The 13,880-nt window shown below is 36.3% G+C and overlaps 2 protein-coding genes across 2 annotated transcripts; both read right to left on the bottom strand.

Moving 5' to 3' along the window:
• Positions 1-496: 496 nt before the first annotated feature.
• Positions 497-4,098, bottom strand: LOC109048563 (fatty acid binding protein 1-A, liver). The gene is made up of 4 exons (XM_042757434.1): positions 4,078-4,098; positions 3,903-4,010; positions 642-803; positions 497-560 (listed from the first exon to the last, which is right to left on the bottom strand). The coding sequence occupies exons 2-4, from the start codon at positions 4,002-4,004 to the stop codon at positions 507-509; spliced, it is 318 nt and encodes a 105-aa protein (XP_042613368.1). The 5' UTR covers positions 4,005-4,010; positions 4,078-4,098; the 3' UTR covers positions 497-506.
• A 3,067-nt stretch (positions 4,099-7,165) lies between these two features.
• On the bottom strand, positions 7,166-9,030 carry LOC109076367 (isotocin-neurophysin IT 1-like). Its single transcript, XM_042750775.1, has 4 exons — positions 8,971-9,030; positions 8,773-8,897; positions 8,506-8,707; positions 7,166-7,472 (listed from the first exon to the last, which is right to left on the bottom strand). Exons 2-4 carry the CDS (start codon positions 8,893-8,895, stop codon positions 7,348-7,350), a joined length of 450 nt encoding a protein of 149 aa, XP_042606709.1. The 5' UTR covers positions 8,896-8,897; positions 8,971-9,030; the 3' UTR covers positions 7,166-7,347.
• Between the last annotated feature and the right edge of the window lie 4,850 nt (positions 9,031-13,880).

The raw sequence follows: 13,880 nt of genomic DNA, 5'->3' as shown, positions 1-13,880 counted from the left end.
AGGAGTGGCCCACGGTTGGGCATTTTCACCATGTTTGAAGTATGAGCCATGCTTCGAATAGAGAGAGGAATGAAGCTATTAAGTTTTATTTGTGCATGAGAAAGAAACTCTGGAAAGATATGGTTTGGGATGGAAAATCCTATAAGCTTTCAAATACATACAATTATTTTGGATGCTTTCTTTCCGCCTGTCTGTTTGAAGCCACCTGGATCCTCTTGTGGCTTGAGAATAGGTCCAGAGAGTGGCTGTGTGATGCAGTGGGTGTGTGGCCTGTTTTCTGGCCCGATCGGCAAGCCAGGAGGGAATGGAGCAAAAAGCATTTCAAGTAGATGGAGTGATTCTCTCTTGTGCCTTGAGGAAGCTGGCTGCCAGGCAGGCACTAGTGATGTCTGGAGAACCTAATCAAAGCCACTTGATGAAGCTGAGATCAGTGTGCAGTGTAATAAAGGCTCTGAGCAGATGCTGTGTTGAGTGTGTGTGTGTGTGAGAAGGTCACCTGCGTCTGATCAGGAGATGCGTCTGCTGAACCGCTTGTAGACGATGCCGTCGAAGGTGAGGATCTGAAACGACACGGGATTGAGCTTCAGGTGCTGTACAGTGATGAAGGTGATGATGATGATGATGATGGTGTTCAGTCTTACGTTAATGATGGTGTCTCCGTTCAGCTCTGTCAGAGACTCGATCCCCTTCACACACACCCTCAGCTTATTCCCGTCCATGTGAACCACACTCTGACACACACACACACACACACACACACACACGCACACGCACACGCATGTTAGGTTTCTGTGAATTGTGGGGACTTCCATAGACTTCTATACTTTTATACTGACCAAAACACCATTTTCTATCCCGGACCCAAACATCCTCTTACAGAAAACTGTTGCTTGTTACACTTTCCAGATCAAACCTCATTTAATTATCTTTTTTTTTACATTTTTTTTTATGTAATTTCAGGTTTACTATCCTTGGGGGACATTTGGTAACACAACCCACACACACACACACACACACACCACCACACACACAGCAACACACAAAAACACACACACACAACACACACACCACTAATCACACAACGATCTCTCTCTCTCTCTCACACAACACACACAACACACACACTCTCTCCACACACACACTCAATCTCTCTCTCTCTCACACCAACCACACCACACACACACACCACACGTTCTCACACACACACTCCACTCTCTCTCTCTCTAACACAAAACACCACACACACACACACTCTCTCCACAACAACACTCCTCTCTCTCTTTCTCACACACACCACACACACACACACACACACAGCTTTAATATTCATCAATATTAGTTAAAAACAGATCAATTTCACTATAAAACACTTATTTATAGAATGTTTTGGTTTAAGATTTGTTGTACATACAGGTGACCTAATTTTTCCCCTGAATTCACATCACGTTTATTCATTTAGCAGATGTTTTTATACAAAGCAACTTACAAATAAGGAACAAGCAATTCCTCATAAATAATAAACACAAGCATTTTTTACATTACCATAAAACAAATAAAGTAGAATGATTGTCAGTACTGACTGTAAAGTACAGAATGATTGTCATTTTGTTTATTACATACTATATTATAGTGATTGGGTTTGTTTTTTCACTTTACAGTAATAAGAAATTGGTAGGAATGTGCTTAATTATCAACATAATGCCATAATGCTAAGTATTTTTTATTTAATTTATATAAAGAGAGATATAATTTTTATTAATATTTTTGAATTAGTATTTTGTTTCTGTTTTCATTTTATTTAAAGTTTAGTATTTCTGTATGTTTTTTATTAAATATGTTGCGGTACTTTTTTTTTTTTTTTTAATGACCATTTAAGCGTTTTAAGTATTTTAGGTACAGCAGTTCAAAAAAATGACAAAGAACCTCTCAAACGAGTTTAAAGTTCAGTTAAAGTTGCTTTAAGTAATAAAATTACAATGTTTTTGTTATTGTTGTTAAAAACTATCATACAATAAGTATTTACTTATTATAATAGCCTGATATATCCGGGGGGGGGGTGGGGTGGGTTTTTACTTTTTTTTATGACATGCTAGCTCATTATTCCCTCTGTGAAGTGATCAAAATGGCAGTAAAAACATTTATAATGCTAACAAAAGATCCTTCAAAGTTACCATAAGCACACAAATAATTTTTTTTTCTTTGAACATATCGGGGGTTCAGAGCGTCGATGACAGTCAGTGCACTTGTGCTCTTACGTTATAAGCGTTTTCCTGGTTCCCTCTCCCCCCTCTCCATGAAGGTCTCCCAGTTCACGACTCCTCTTCGTCATCCTTTCACACACTCTGTCTACCCACAGAAAAAAAACGAGTACACAGGGACCACTTTGGTTACCACACCCCCCCCCCCCGGGGGTTCCCCCTCCCCCTCCGTCACCGTCACTTTAAGTCCTTTATTCCGCTTTCCTCACGTCCTGATGATTCTCTAGATGCCGTGTGTCCTTTGCCTTATCTCGACTCTCATCACCCGGCCCCTGCAGCACAAACACATTTCTCTTTCTCTGGTTTTGTTTTTTTATTTAATAAAAAATGGACCAAACAAAATCTCAGAAGGACAAAAAAATTAAAAAAATATAAGCAAATGAAAACGAAACTCACAAAGTAAAAAAACAGAGTGCGCACTTGCTAAGAAGTCAATCCTGGTGATGCCCAAAAGCCTACTGGTTAGTAAATTTCCTTTAAAAGAGCCCAAAGAAAGGTGAAAGTCTAAGATATAAAGGCAAACTATTTAATCTTGTCCTAGAGATGTCTAAAATCATCTGGTTTGATGACCTTAGACTCCTTTGGGGTTTGTGTACGTGTAAAAGATCAGTTAAATAAGAGGGTGCCAGATTGTGTCAAACCTAAGATAAATAATTTAAAATCAACCCTGTAATGAATTGGAAGTCAATGTAAAGTAGATCAATTAGGTGTTACACGCTGGCGTTTACGAACACCCATCAATAATCTAGCGGCAGCATTAGTTAAGTACAGAGTTAGTTGTAAACGAGTTAACAGTGATTGGCTCACATCTGCATTCAAGGAATTACAGTAGTCCAGTCTTACAGAAATAAAGGCATGGATAAGCTTTTCAAAATTCAAAATTCATACACTAATTCTCAGACTCTGACTCGGTTTTCAGTTTCATAAAACACTTTTTGCACAACACAACACACAGTTCTCTATAACACACACAAATCTAACAGGAATTTATATTATGACAAAGGTGTTTGCAAATGTTTGCTTTTGAGTTTTTGTGATATTTTGAATGCAGTGCTTCATTTTGCAAGAGATGAGAGGTGTTTTGCATTTTGTGTGTGATTCTTGGATTTGTGTGTAAAGTTTGGAGAAAAAAAGATGCAAAGTTTTGAAAATGTGTGTAAGCAGCTGAAAAAAGCTGTAATCTCAAATGAAAGAAACAAGATTTAACCACCGACTCGATCTGTTTATCAAATTTCAGAGAGACGTCAAACTGAACCCAAGATTCTTAACTAGTTCCTCAAATCAGAGAGAACATGAGACTCAGAGTTCTCAAACCAAATGACCTCGGTCTTATTTTCATTTAGATTAAAAAAAAAATTGCTGACATAATTGACATAACATAATTGACCTCTTATCACATCAATAAAGGTGCTTCACAGCGATGTATAGAAGAACCATTTCTGGTTCCACAGAGAACCATTCAGTCAAAGGTTCTTTAAAGTAGCATCTCTTTCTTTTTATAATCTGAAGAACCTTCTTTCGCCACAAAAGAAGCTTTAGTGAAAGAAGGTTCTTTATGGAACTATTTAGACAAAAGGGTTCTTCTATGGCATCACTGTGAAGCAGCTTTATTTTGAAGAGTGCAGATGATATGTTTCAGATCACAGCAGTGTTTAAGGATGTAAATGTGTTTCTCTCACCAACGGCCTTCATGAAGGCCTCGAAGTTCTCGTGAGACTCCAGCTGGTATTTCCCAGAGAAATCCATCAGCAGCTGCAGAAACACATCAGCATCATCATTCAGTCACACACGATTCATCGGACATCGTCTAATCCCTCACCGTCAGTTTCTTCAGATCCGTTCCAGAGGAAGACGGCAGAAATGCCGTTGTTTGGGCTTTGGAACAGTCGGTGTTTCACTCATCTGTGCTCAATGAGGGTTTGTTTCATCAGACTTTAAACCTATCAATGCACAATAAGATTATACAAAGACAGATTATGATTAAACCGCTGAGGAAAAGCTTAGTTTGGAATAAATGTCCAAAGGTTATGCTGAAATAACAGCTGATCTTCACATGATTTTAAGATAATGTTCCTGGTCACGCTTCTGTCCTTCATCACTGTTTTAACTGTAGGATCTATTAAACACCTCACTTACATTAGCAAGTTGAGTTTCTTCTCATGTTGGTTCAGACGACGTTTTACCAATAAAACACAAACCAACAGAACCGTCCTAAACTGCATCTGTCTCAACTTCATCTTTGCAGCCATTCATAATCTCAAATAAAATAGTAGAAATTCAATCATAAACTTCAGTCATTACACTTTATTTTTATATTTTGTACCCATACGTGACCTTTTACAAGCTGTTGTTTCATGAATAGTTTTGTGGTTTATTGTTGTTTTTACTGTTGTTGGCTATTTGATGCCAGGTTCCCACTGTTACAAATTACCCCATTTATATATATAAAATGTTACAATATCAATATGTGTTACATCAACTGTTATATGTTCCTGAGCAATAACAGTGTTAACAAGTGCTCTTTTTGTTTATTTAGTTTGATATTTAGTTTGGTAGTATAATCAAGACTTGAATTTTTATGTCTAAGAAGAAATTGAGTTTAAAAAAATAAAGAATTATTAATTAAATCCTCAAGTGATTAGACACTTTTATATGTTATAGTTCACACTTTTTAGTTTAAGTGTCAAAAATGTCATGAAAATTTCAGCTGCTAAAAGTTGATGTAAATATTATGTTATCTTTACATTTATTATATGTGTCCCTGCAGCACAGAAGCAGTCATCAGTAGCACAGGTATATTTGTAGAAATAGACAACAATACATTGTATGAGTCACAATTATACATTTTTCTTTTATGAAAAAAAAAATCATGTTCCAAGAAGATATTTTGTAAACTTAATTTTTGATTAGTAATATGCATTGCTAAGAACTTCATTGGAACAACTTTAAAGATGATTTTCTCAACATTTAGATTTTTTTTTGCTCCCAACAAACCACACATCAACAAATATATTACTCATAACAAACCAAAAATCAAAAGAAATAACACTTATTAATCTTTCAGATGATGTAGTCACATATCACATTGATTTTACTAAAAATAAACTCCAGGGTCACATTTAATTATATATTGTGTTGAGATTTTCAGACCTCATCATCTGTAATCACTTCATGTAAACATTCGTTAGTTTTTGGTTCCAGTTTGGATTTGTTAGGACGCTGTGTTATGTTTGTGTTTACTGTTGTGACTGGCTCATCCTAACAGCGCTGTGAAAGTAACAGCTATCACATTGACAGCTTTGTCTAAAAAACACTTTGGAAACATATCGTTACAAACCTGAATAATGACACCAATGACTTTAACAACGATTCAGTTGAGAATGCACAAGGAAAATTAAAAATAGGATAATTAACACTTTGATCAAATACGTCCGGTTCACTGAGTTTAATGGTAGTCACTTTTTTTTAACAAAATTTGTTTTGATTTAATTTTTCAGCTTTTTTATTGTTTTGAATTGTTTATTAATGTGAGGACATTCTGAAATGTCCCTAAAAGAACGCTCTGTCAGATTGAACTTGTTCGGGCAATTTAATTTGCACACCTGCAAACTTTGGGCTGGCAAAATAAAAGCTGCTGTTTTGGTGGCAATGTTCTTTTGAACCAACATCAGGGACTATATTAACATGCTAAACTGTAAAATGATTGTGAAAACTATGATTTAAAAAGCCTGCATATCAGATTTGCTTTCAACACCTGAGAAACTCACAGTTTTTTAACCATGAATGACATGCACCTGGACATGCACCATGTTTTTTATATTCCATATGCCTGCTGCACTGGTGACTTCATGTGCTTGTGCAAATTGTGAAAATTAGGAAAAAAAATCTATGGAACTATTGGATTGTTGGACTTCAGATTAGTAGGTTTTGAGGCATAGAAAGTAACTATGGATCGTAACTGTAATATTATTACTGAAATCTAGTAACTAGTTACTGCCCAACACTGATTAAGAATATAATAAATCCTGCATTGATTGAGTCTCCTATAAGCATCAGCATTGCACAGCTGACATGCACATTATCACTCCTATAAAAGTCTGTCAGTATCTTTTATTGCTCTGAATAAACAACAGAATCTCGCTGTGAATCTTTTCTTAGAAATCCTTGTTTTTCTGCTATTGCAGCCGTCAGGTGTGTGTGTGTGTGTGATATGAAATATTGTTTAGCTTAAGAAGGTTTTATTGTAGCATAAGTGAGCACTAATAATTAAAATGCATAATACAATATAAAAACAATTCATTGTTTCACTATGCTTTTTAAATTTGGTTATAATTATTTACGACAAGATATAATGTATTACAACCCACATTATGAATAATTAAAATGCATTATACCATTAATAACCCTTTCTAATGCATTCTACATAAAAGACTTTAAGTAGTGTTACCCACTTTTCTTATAGCCTTGTGGTAAATTTACTTATCATCCTCAGATCTTCACCAGAACATCATAAAACACTTGTCTCTGACGTGTGTTTACAGCTTGTGGTTAGGACAGTCATTTCACTTAAAATAAACATTTTGCAAATGTCCTGTTTTTGGCATGAAACTCCCAAGTGTTGCCAGCTTTGTATACATGCCCTTGGCTGGTCTGTGCTCGAAATTTAAAGGTAATGTTCACCCAATTATTAAAATTCTTTTATCATTCTGTTATCATTTACCTGCACTTCACCATATGCCCCCTAAACCCCCTAGCAAGCAAGTTTTTGGACCTTAACTCCTGTTAATATGGGACAGTAGTTTGTAGTGAGAAGCTCTGTTGCACAAAGCAATGACGCAGATGAGACAAAATGCAGAAAATGTACAGAATAGATTTGTCTCTGTGATGAAATGCACTTAAACAGAGGATTTCAGAGTTTAAACAGAGTTTAATAGCTGCAGCTCAATACAGCACTACTAATATCCGCTTCTATGTATTAGCCATACAAATATCTAGCGGCTATACAAACTTGTTTACAAAAAGTAGGTGGTGAGTCATTGTGGTTGTTGGGCGGCTCCTCCTGAGATGATGTCACTCTTCTGTGAGCGTTTCACTGGTGGAGTCTGGGGTGGGCGTGGTTTGAGAGGTGTAGCAGCTTTAGCAGAAGATCTTGGGTGCTGCCGGCTGGACCATCAGTGTCTCCATCCACACACGACTGATCCATACTGCAGCCCTCTGAGTCATGTACAAACCATCGATTACAGTTAGGTGGATACACATAGAAGTCAAAATACCATTCATTTACTCTAGATTTATTTGTAATCTAACCAGGTAAATTACTGGATAATTTCCCATTAATTATTAAGATAACTTGTGAAATCTCTCGTTTTCTTTATTCATATTGTCATTTATGTCCACCAGCCGGATTTTACCAAAGCTTTCTTCTTTAATCACCTCTAATCCTTTTAAGTTCAAATCTAAATTTCACCTCCAAAATTATACTTAAGTGAAAGCAGATACTGAGTGAAAACTTGAGTGAAAGTGAAAAAGTAAATTAAACTGCAAAAAAAGCTCAATATGCTTCTTCAGATTTGATTATCATAGAAATGTCCCAGATGAAAGTGTATGCTTGACATACAGAAACAAACATTAGTTCTCACACACAGCATTTTAATTTCCCATGTTTGATGTACGTAATATGGAAGAAAACAATCTGCAAACATTTGTTAAAAAAAAAGTTAAAATAAAATTGTAAGAGGTAAAAAGTACAGTTTTTCCTCAGAAAAGTAACCAAGTATAATATGTGACCCTGGACCACAGAACCAGTCTTAAGATTTTTCTTTTATGCCAAAAATCATTAGGATATTAAATAAAGATCATGTTCCATGAAGATATTTTGAAAATTTCCTACCGTAAATATATCAAAACTTAATTATTGATTAGTAATATGCATTGCTAAGAACTTAATTGGAACAACTTTAAAGATGATTTTCTCAATATTTTAATATTTTTGCACACTCAGATTCCAGATTTTCAAATAGTTGTATCTCAGACAAATAATGTCCTCCTAACAAACCACACATCAATGGAAAGATTATTTATCTCTTAGCTTATAAATTTCAATTTAAAAAACTGACCCTTATGACTCACATATAGTGATCAAGTCTAAATTGCACTTGAGTAAAATACAAATCCCCCAAAATAATACTTTAGTATAGTCATCAAGTACGATTACTTTTTTATAAGATATGAAATGGGTAAAGCTGACCTGAGTCACAGCAGACCCCGGAAGCAGCACAGCGTCCCTCATAACCGCAAGCTTTTCCAGGAGCTTCACATGGAGAAGGAAGAAAATCTTCTTCCAGACAGCGGAGTGTTTCTGGAGAGCCAACCAAGCAGCCGATACCTTCACCACAGCAGATACTGGGACCAAAACACCGACCACGATCGCCAGGACCACATGACATGCACTGCAGGGAACAAGGAAATTAAAGCTCAGTTGTTCAATTTAAGGTCAGGAAGTGTATTAACGCACCTGTCGAGATGGCCAATCCTGTACGGCTCGTTTTCCTCCGATGGGGCAGTTAGAGATGTAACAGGCCGAGCAAACGGACAGCAGACACAGCAGACCGACCACTGAGAGCAGACCTCCAGACATATCTGTGCAGAGACTCAAAAATAACACAACAGACTCTAAATATTACAGTACTCTTAATAAAGATGCTGTACTTACTTTACCAAGGCTGAAACTGAGAGCTAGTGAAGCGATTCAGCTTTTAAGCAGCGATGTTCATTTGTACAATGTGAGGAGACTCTTTTTATACCTCTTTGCTGCGTGATTTTATCACGTTATTACCTGTTAGCTACAATCAAGGAGCCATCTAAATGATAATGATGTGACCTGATTAGGTCAGTGAACTGGTCACTACATTGTCCAGTAACAGGGATGTGCGTCATTAACGGCCCGTGATGTGGCATAACATCAGACAGGTGAATTAACACAGCTTTCTGAAATTTCACTCTTAAAAAATAAAGTTTTGAAACTGGGGTTTTCACAACAATGCCATAAAAGAACCATTTGGGTTCCCAAACAACCTTTAAGTGAACTGCTCTTAAAAGAACCATGTTTTCTTATCGTGGAGAACATTTTTGTAATCTAAATAACCTTTTGTGCAATGGAAAGATTCCATGGATTTTCTTCACAGAACCATTGATGCCAATAAAGAACTTTTCTTTTTAACAATGTTGGTTTTTGACTACATGCATCAGAGACAATGGACAGCATTAAGTTATTTCTCACTTTTTACCCCCCCCCACCACCAAATAAACATAGAGTGTAGAAAAAAAAGGTTACTGCTGAATTCCAATTATATTAAGTGTAAAGTTAAAGTATGCTGATCAGTTTAACCCCCAAAATAGTCTTGCAGTGTTTTCTAGTTGAATGAAACCGCTCCTTTTCAAGACACATATGCTTTGCATCTTTGACTAATTGGTCAACAGTTATTAGATTCCACCATCAAAGCTCATATCCGACGCAGGTGTCCCCCAGGGCTCGGTCCTGGGCCCTCTGCTATTGATGCAAAACACCCTTGTCATCAAGGTGACTCATGATTGTTGAGACTTCTGTGCATATAAAGCATGTGAAAACCATATTCTTTCATATGTTCTACAATGTGTCTATTATATCAGACGAATGACAATAAATACTAAATTAGACAATAAATCCACTGCCATGTTCTTGAATACATGACATGTTCTGATGTGTTTCGATGTAACTCGTGGCAGAGTAATGAGCCGCTTGACTCAATGGAATAATGAATGCTGAAGTGATTAGCCTGTAGAGTTACGCGTTAATAACAGAATTGTCACAGTGAACACGTCCTCTCTGCTTTTTATTCATTCATCTCTGAATAGCCTTTATAAGGTCACATATCCCCTTGGATTTAATCTAATTATAGAATTATTACCCCGGGTCAACATAGGCAGGCGCTGACTGAAAGTCACATGCTGCCTTTACCACACTGAACCAGTTGCATAGTTATTGTTTCATCTGAATGGAGGAAATATAGCAGCTGAACATATTTATTTTAAATAATTACAAACTGTTTTAATACAAAAGTAACACTATTTAGCTTTATTATTATTACTATGTCTTAGGATATATTAAATCTGTATTTGACCTCAAAATCATCTCAGAAAAAAATAGGTGCTAAAGTCTGACTTTGTGGTGGTTGTGCTTTAAAATGATTTTTTTATAATCTTAATTCAAGTGATGAGTGATTCTGAAAGTCTGACAGTAATCAGTGTTGAGTTCTACTGTAAGGTTAAACCTGCCTGCTTTAATTGTTTCAAAATGATTAACAGTTGAAAACATATATACGAAATTAAAAAAGTAATCAAAAAGTAATCAAATGCAATCAGTTACATTACTTTAATAAAGTATTTAAAATAGTTACACCTCTTAGCCTATTACATTCTAAATAGAGTAACTTGTAATCTGTAAAACACTGATCTTAATTAATAATCATACATTAGTATGTTGTGCATTATTTCACATTCATTCATTTATTTAGTGTGTTTGTCGGTGCCCACCCTTCTCTTCTCTTCTGCTTCAGGTTTCAGCAACACCTGCTCGGTGTCTTCACACCTCTCGAGGTCCCTGCCTAGTGCACAACATGGAACGAGCGTCTGGTGATCTGGTGCTGTCTATGTAGGGAGCGGAGCGTTGATTTGAGCCGCGGCCGTGAGGTGAGTCTCGGAGCTTCATCATCAACATTCATGAACGAGATCAGAATATCACACTAAAACCATTTTCAAGCAGTTCGCTCTCAGACTCATTCTTCTCCGATGGATTACATTTCGTTTCGATGTACATTAACTCCGTTATCATGTCGTTCTCGGTGGGTTTGCGCTGTATTCTCGTGTTTTTTCGGCGTGTTGTTGTCTGATCTCTGATACTCGGTTATTATGCACATTTAAAGAAACCGCGTCCGAATACATAACATCCTACAAAACAGTACATAATTATTTAATTAAAATAATCACACTATTATAAAACATTTCATTATATCACAGTAATTATCATGCTTGTTTATGAATCAGAAACGTGCATCCGCCTCTTAGTGCTTTAAGAAAATTCAGAGAGTGCTGATGTTTTGTGTAAATATTATAAAGTAGCCTACTGATATGTTTGGGATTAGTGACGATGTAGCATGCTTTGCTCTGTTGTTTATGTTCTTTTGTTGTTGTTGAGCTTTAATCTGACCTCAATATCACTGACACACACCACTCATATTCTCCAAGCCTACTACACAAGCACTTATTTATAAAATATTCATGATATTCTGAACATAAATCTGCCACATCTCAGCACAGTAGAGAAAGAGAGCACAGCTGCTTCAGATGCATTTCAGGGTTAACTGAATGTATTAATAAATATTTTTTGGATACTTGAAAGAAAATAAACTAAATTAAAATAAATAGCAAACGAGTAAATATAAAAAACAAACCAAACTTATTTATTAAACATGTTTATTATTTTTAAACCATATTTTTAGTTAGCTGCCAAAGCGGCATTTCTAATTTTCTATTAGTGTAACTTGATGCACTAAAATAACGAATAATTAAAAATAACTATAACTTTAAAAAAATAAAACATAATAAAAACTATATGGCTATATAGAGAAAAAAAAACTAATAAAAAGGTAAACAAAAAACTCCACCAAATATACTAAAAATTTAACTACAATTAAAATGAAAAGAAAAAATATAAAAATTAATTTAGAATATGAATAGGTGTTTTGTTTGCGGTGTGTCATCTGATCAGTCCCTCCCAAACACACGTTAGAGTAACCAAATTCATCAGTGCCTTCTTTAAACATCACAGGTAATGCTGGTGAGTCCCTTTAAATGTCTATGTTGTCCTATATCTTGTGTTGTAGTATTTTAACATAATTTGATTTACATTATCATTCTACTGTGTGTTATCAGACACTGTCTGACTGACCTGACCCAGGAGACGCTCGCATATTGAGTAAGTGGTGGTTATTATAGTGTGAAGAATGTGATAGTGACTCATTTACACAACACTATGAGGGCAACAGGACAGTGTTGTGTATTGTAGTGTCATTTAAACAATGCGGTGTGTTGCAGTGCATTTGCTGGAGGACATGTGCTGGATTCCTGACGTGTGGAGAATTACTGAGAGCTTCAGCTGCTGCTCTTCACTGGCTTCATTCGCTAGGTTTTAGGAGTTTAGGACACTTGCTTATTCGATAACTGTTTTATTTCCTATTTGGGTTAATGTACAGTATATGCTTTATTTTTTAATAAATAGTCGTAACTATGCAAAGATTTGATTTCAAAAACAGTATCATAGCTACTAAATTATTTCTTTAAATCTGTATTTAACCTCAGAATGACCTTTAAGTCTGTTTGATTTTGTGGTGGCTGTGCTTTAAAATTAAGTTATTATGATCTTAATTCAAGTGAAAGTGACAGTAATCAGTGCTGAGTACTGTAATGTTAACCCTGCCTGCTTTACATGTTTGAAAATAACATTTGAAATCATAAGAAATTTAGAAAAGTAATAAAAATGTAATCAAATGTAATCAGTTATAAGAAACCAACAAAACAATTCAAATAATTAAAATAACAATTACATTTTAAATAAGATAACTTGTAATCTGTAACCGATTAGATTTCCAAAGTAACCTTCCTAACACTGATTTATGTGTCAGTACTTTTTCAACATTTCCAGCACATTTTAACAATACCGTGATAATACTGATAACCGCATTATTTTTGGTCACTATTATCGTGATAAGAAATTTTCATCCCTAGCTCAGAGTGTGTGTCTGTTCTGTCGTATGAGACTCGGTGTTCATCCTTCTGTTCCTCCACAGATCTACAAGCATCAGATCCGAGCGGATTCACAGCTTCAGAAGCCCATCAGCAAACAGCAGGTGGACACACACACGCCCGCAGGGTCAACAGCACACGGCCCAGTGCGTAAAACACCAGCGCATAACCCAATCATGGACAACTCAGATTATGTTCAATAAAATTAAATTGTTATTCTGAATGCAAAACACACACTTCCAGACTAAACAGAGATGCTAACTCCTCACCTTTCAGTCACAGCTCACTATTTTGAGATAAAAATAAGTCACCTGTTAGATTTTGAGAAAGTGTTTTTATTGGGTGTGTGCGCGCCTGTGTGTGTGTGTGTTTGTTTTCTGTGTGTGTGTGTGAGTGTGTGTGTGTGTGTGTGTTTGTTTTCTGTGTATGTGTGTGTGTGTGTGTGTGAGAGTGAGTAAGTGAGTGTGTGAGTGTGTGTGTGGAGAGATAGAGCCTGTGTGGGTGAGAAGAGAGAGAGAGAGGGACGATACGAGAGAAGAGATCGATGAGAGAGAGTGTGAGAGTTCTGACAATGGAGGCTTTTATTACATCAGACCTGATTGTTTCCAGCAGCCCAGAAAAATCCTGTCTGCACCATGATTTCAGTGAACTGCCCTGAACCAGCCGGTCAGATAGAGAAAATTGTGTGAGTGGTTGTGTTGTGATGTGTCGGTGATGTGTGTGAGTGGCGTGTGTGCCCGCCCCGGCGGCGCTGCTGCTCCCCCCCCCAGGCTGCTGGCAGGA

Source organism: Cyprinus carpio, chromosome A5, assembly GCF_018340385.1.
Source record: "Cyprinus carpio isolate SPL01 chromosome A5, ASM1834038v1, whole genome shotgun sequence".
NCBI lineage: Eukaryota > Metazoa > Chordata > Actinopteri > Cypriniformes > Cyprinidae > Cyprinus > Cyprinus carpio.
This window is presented reverse-complemented; position numbering and strand designations above follow the sequence as displayed.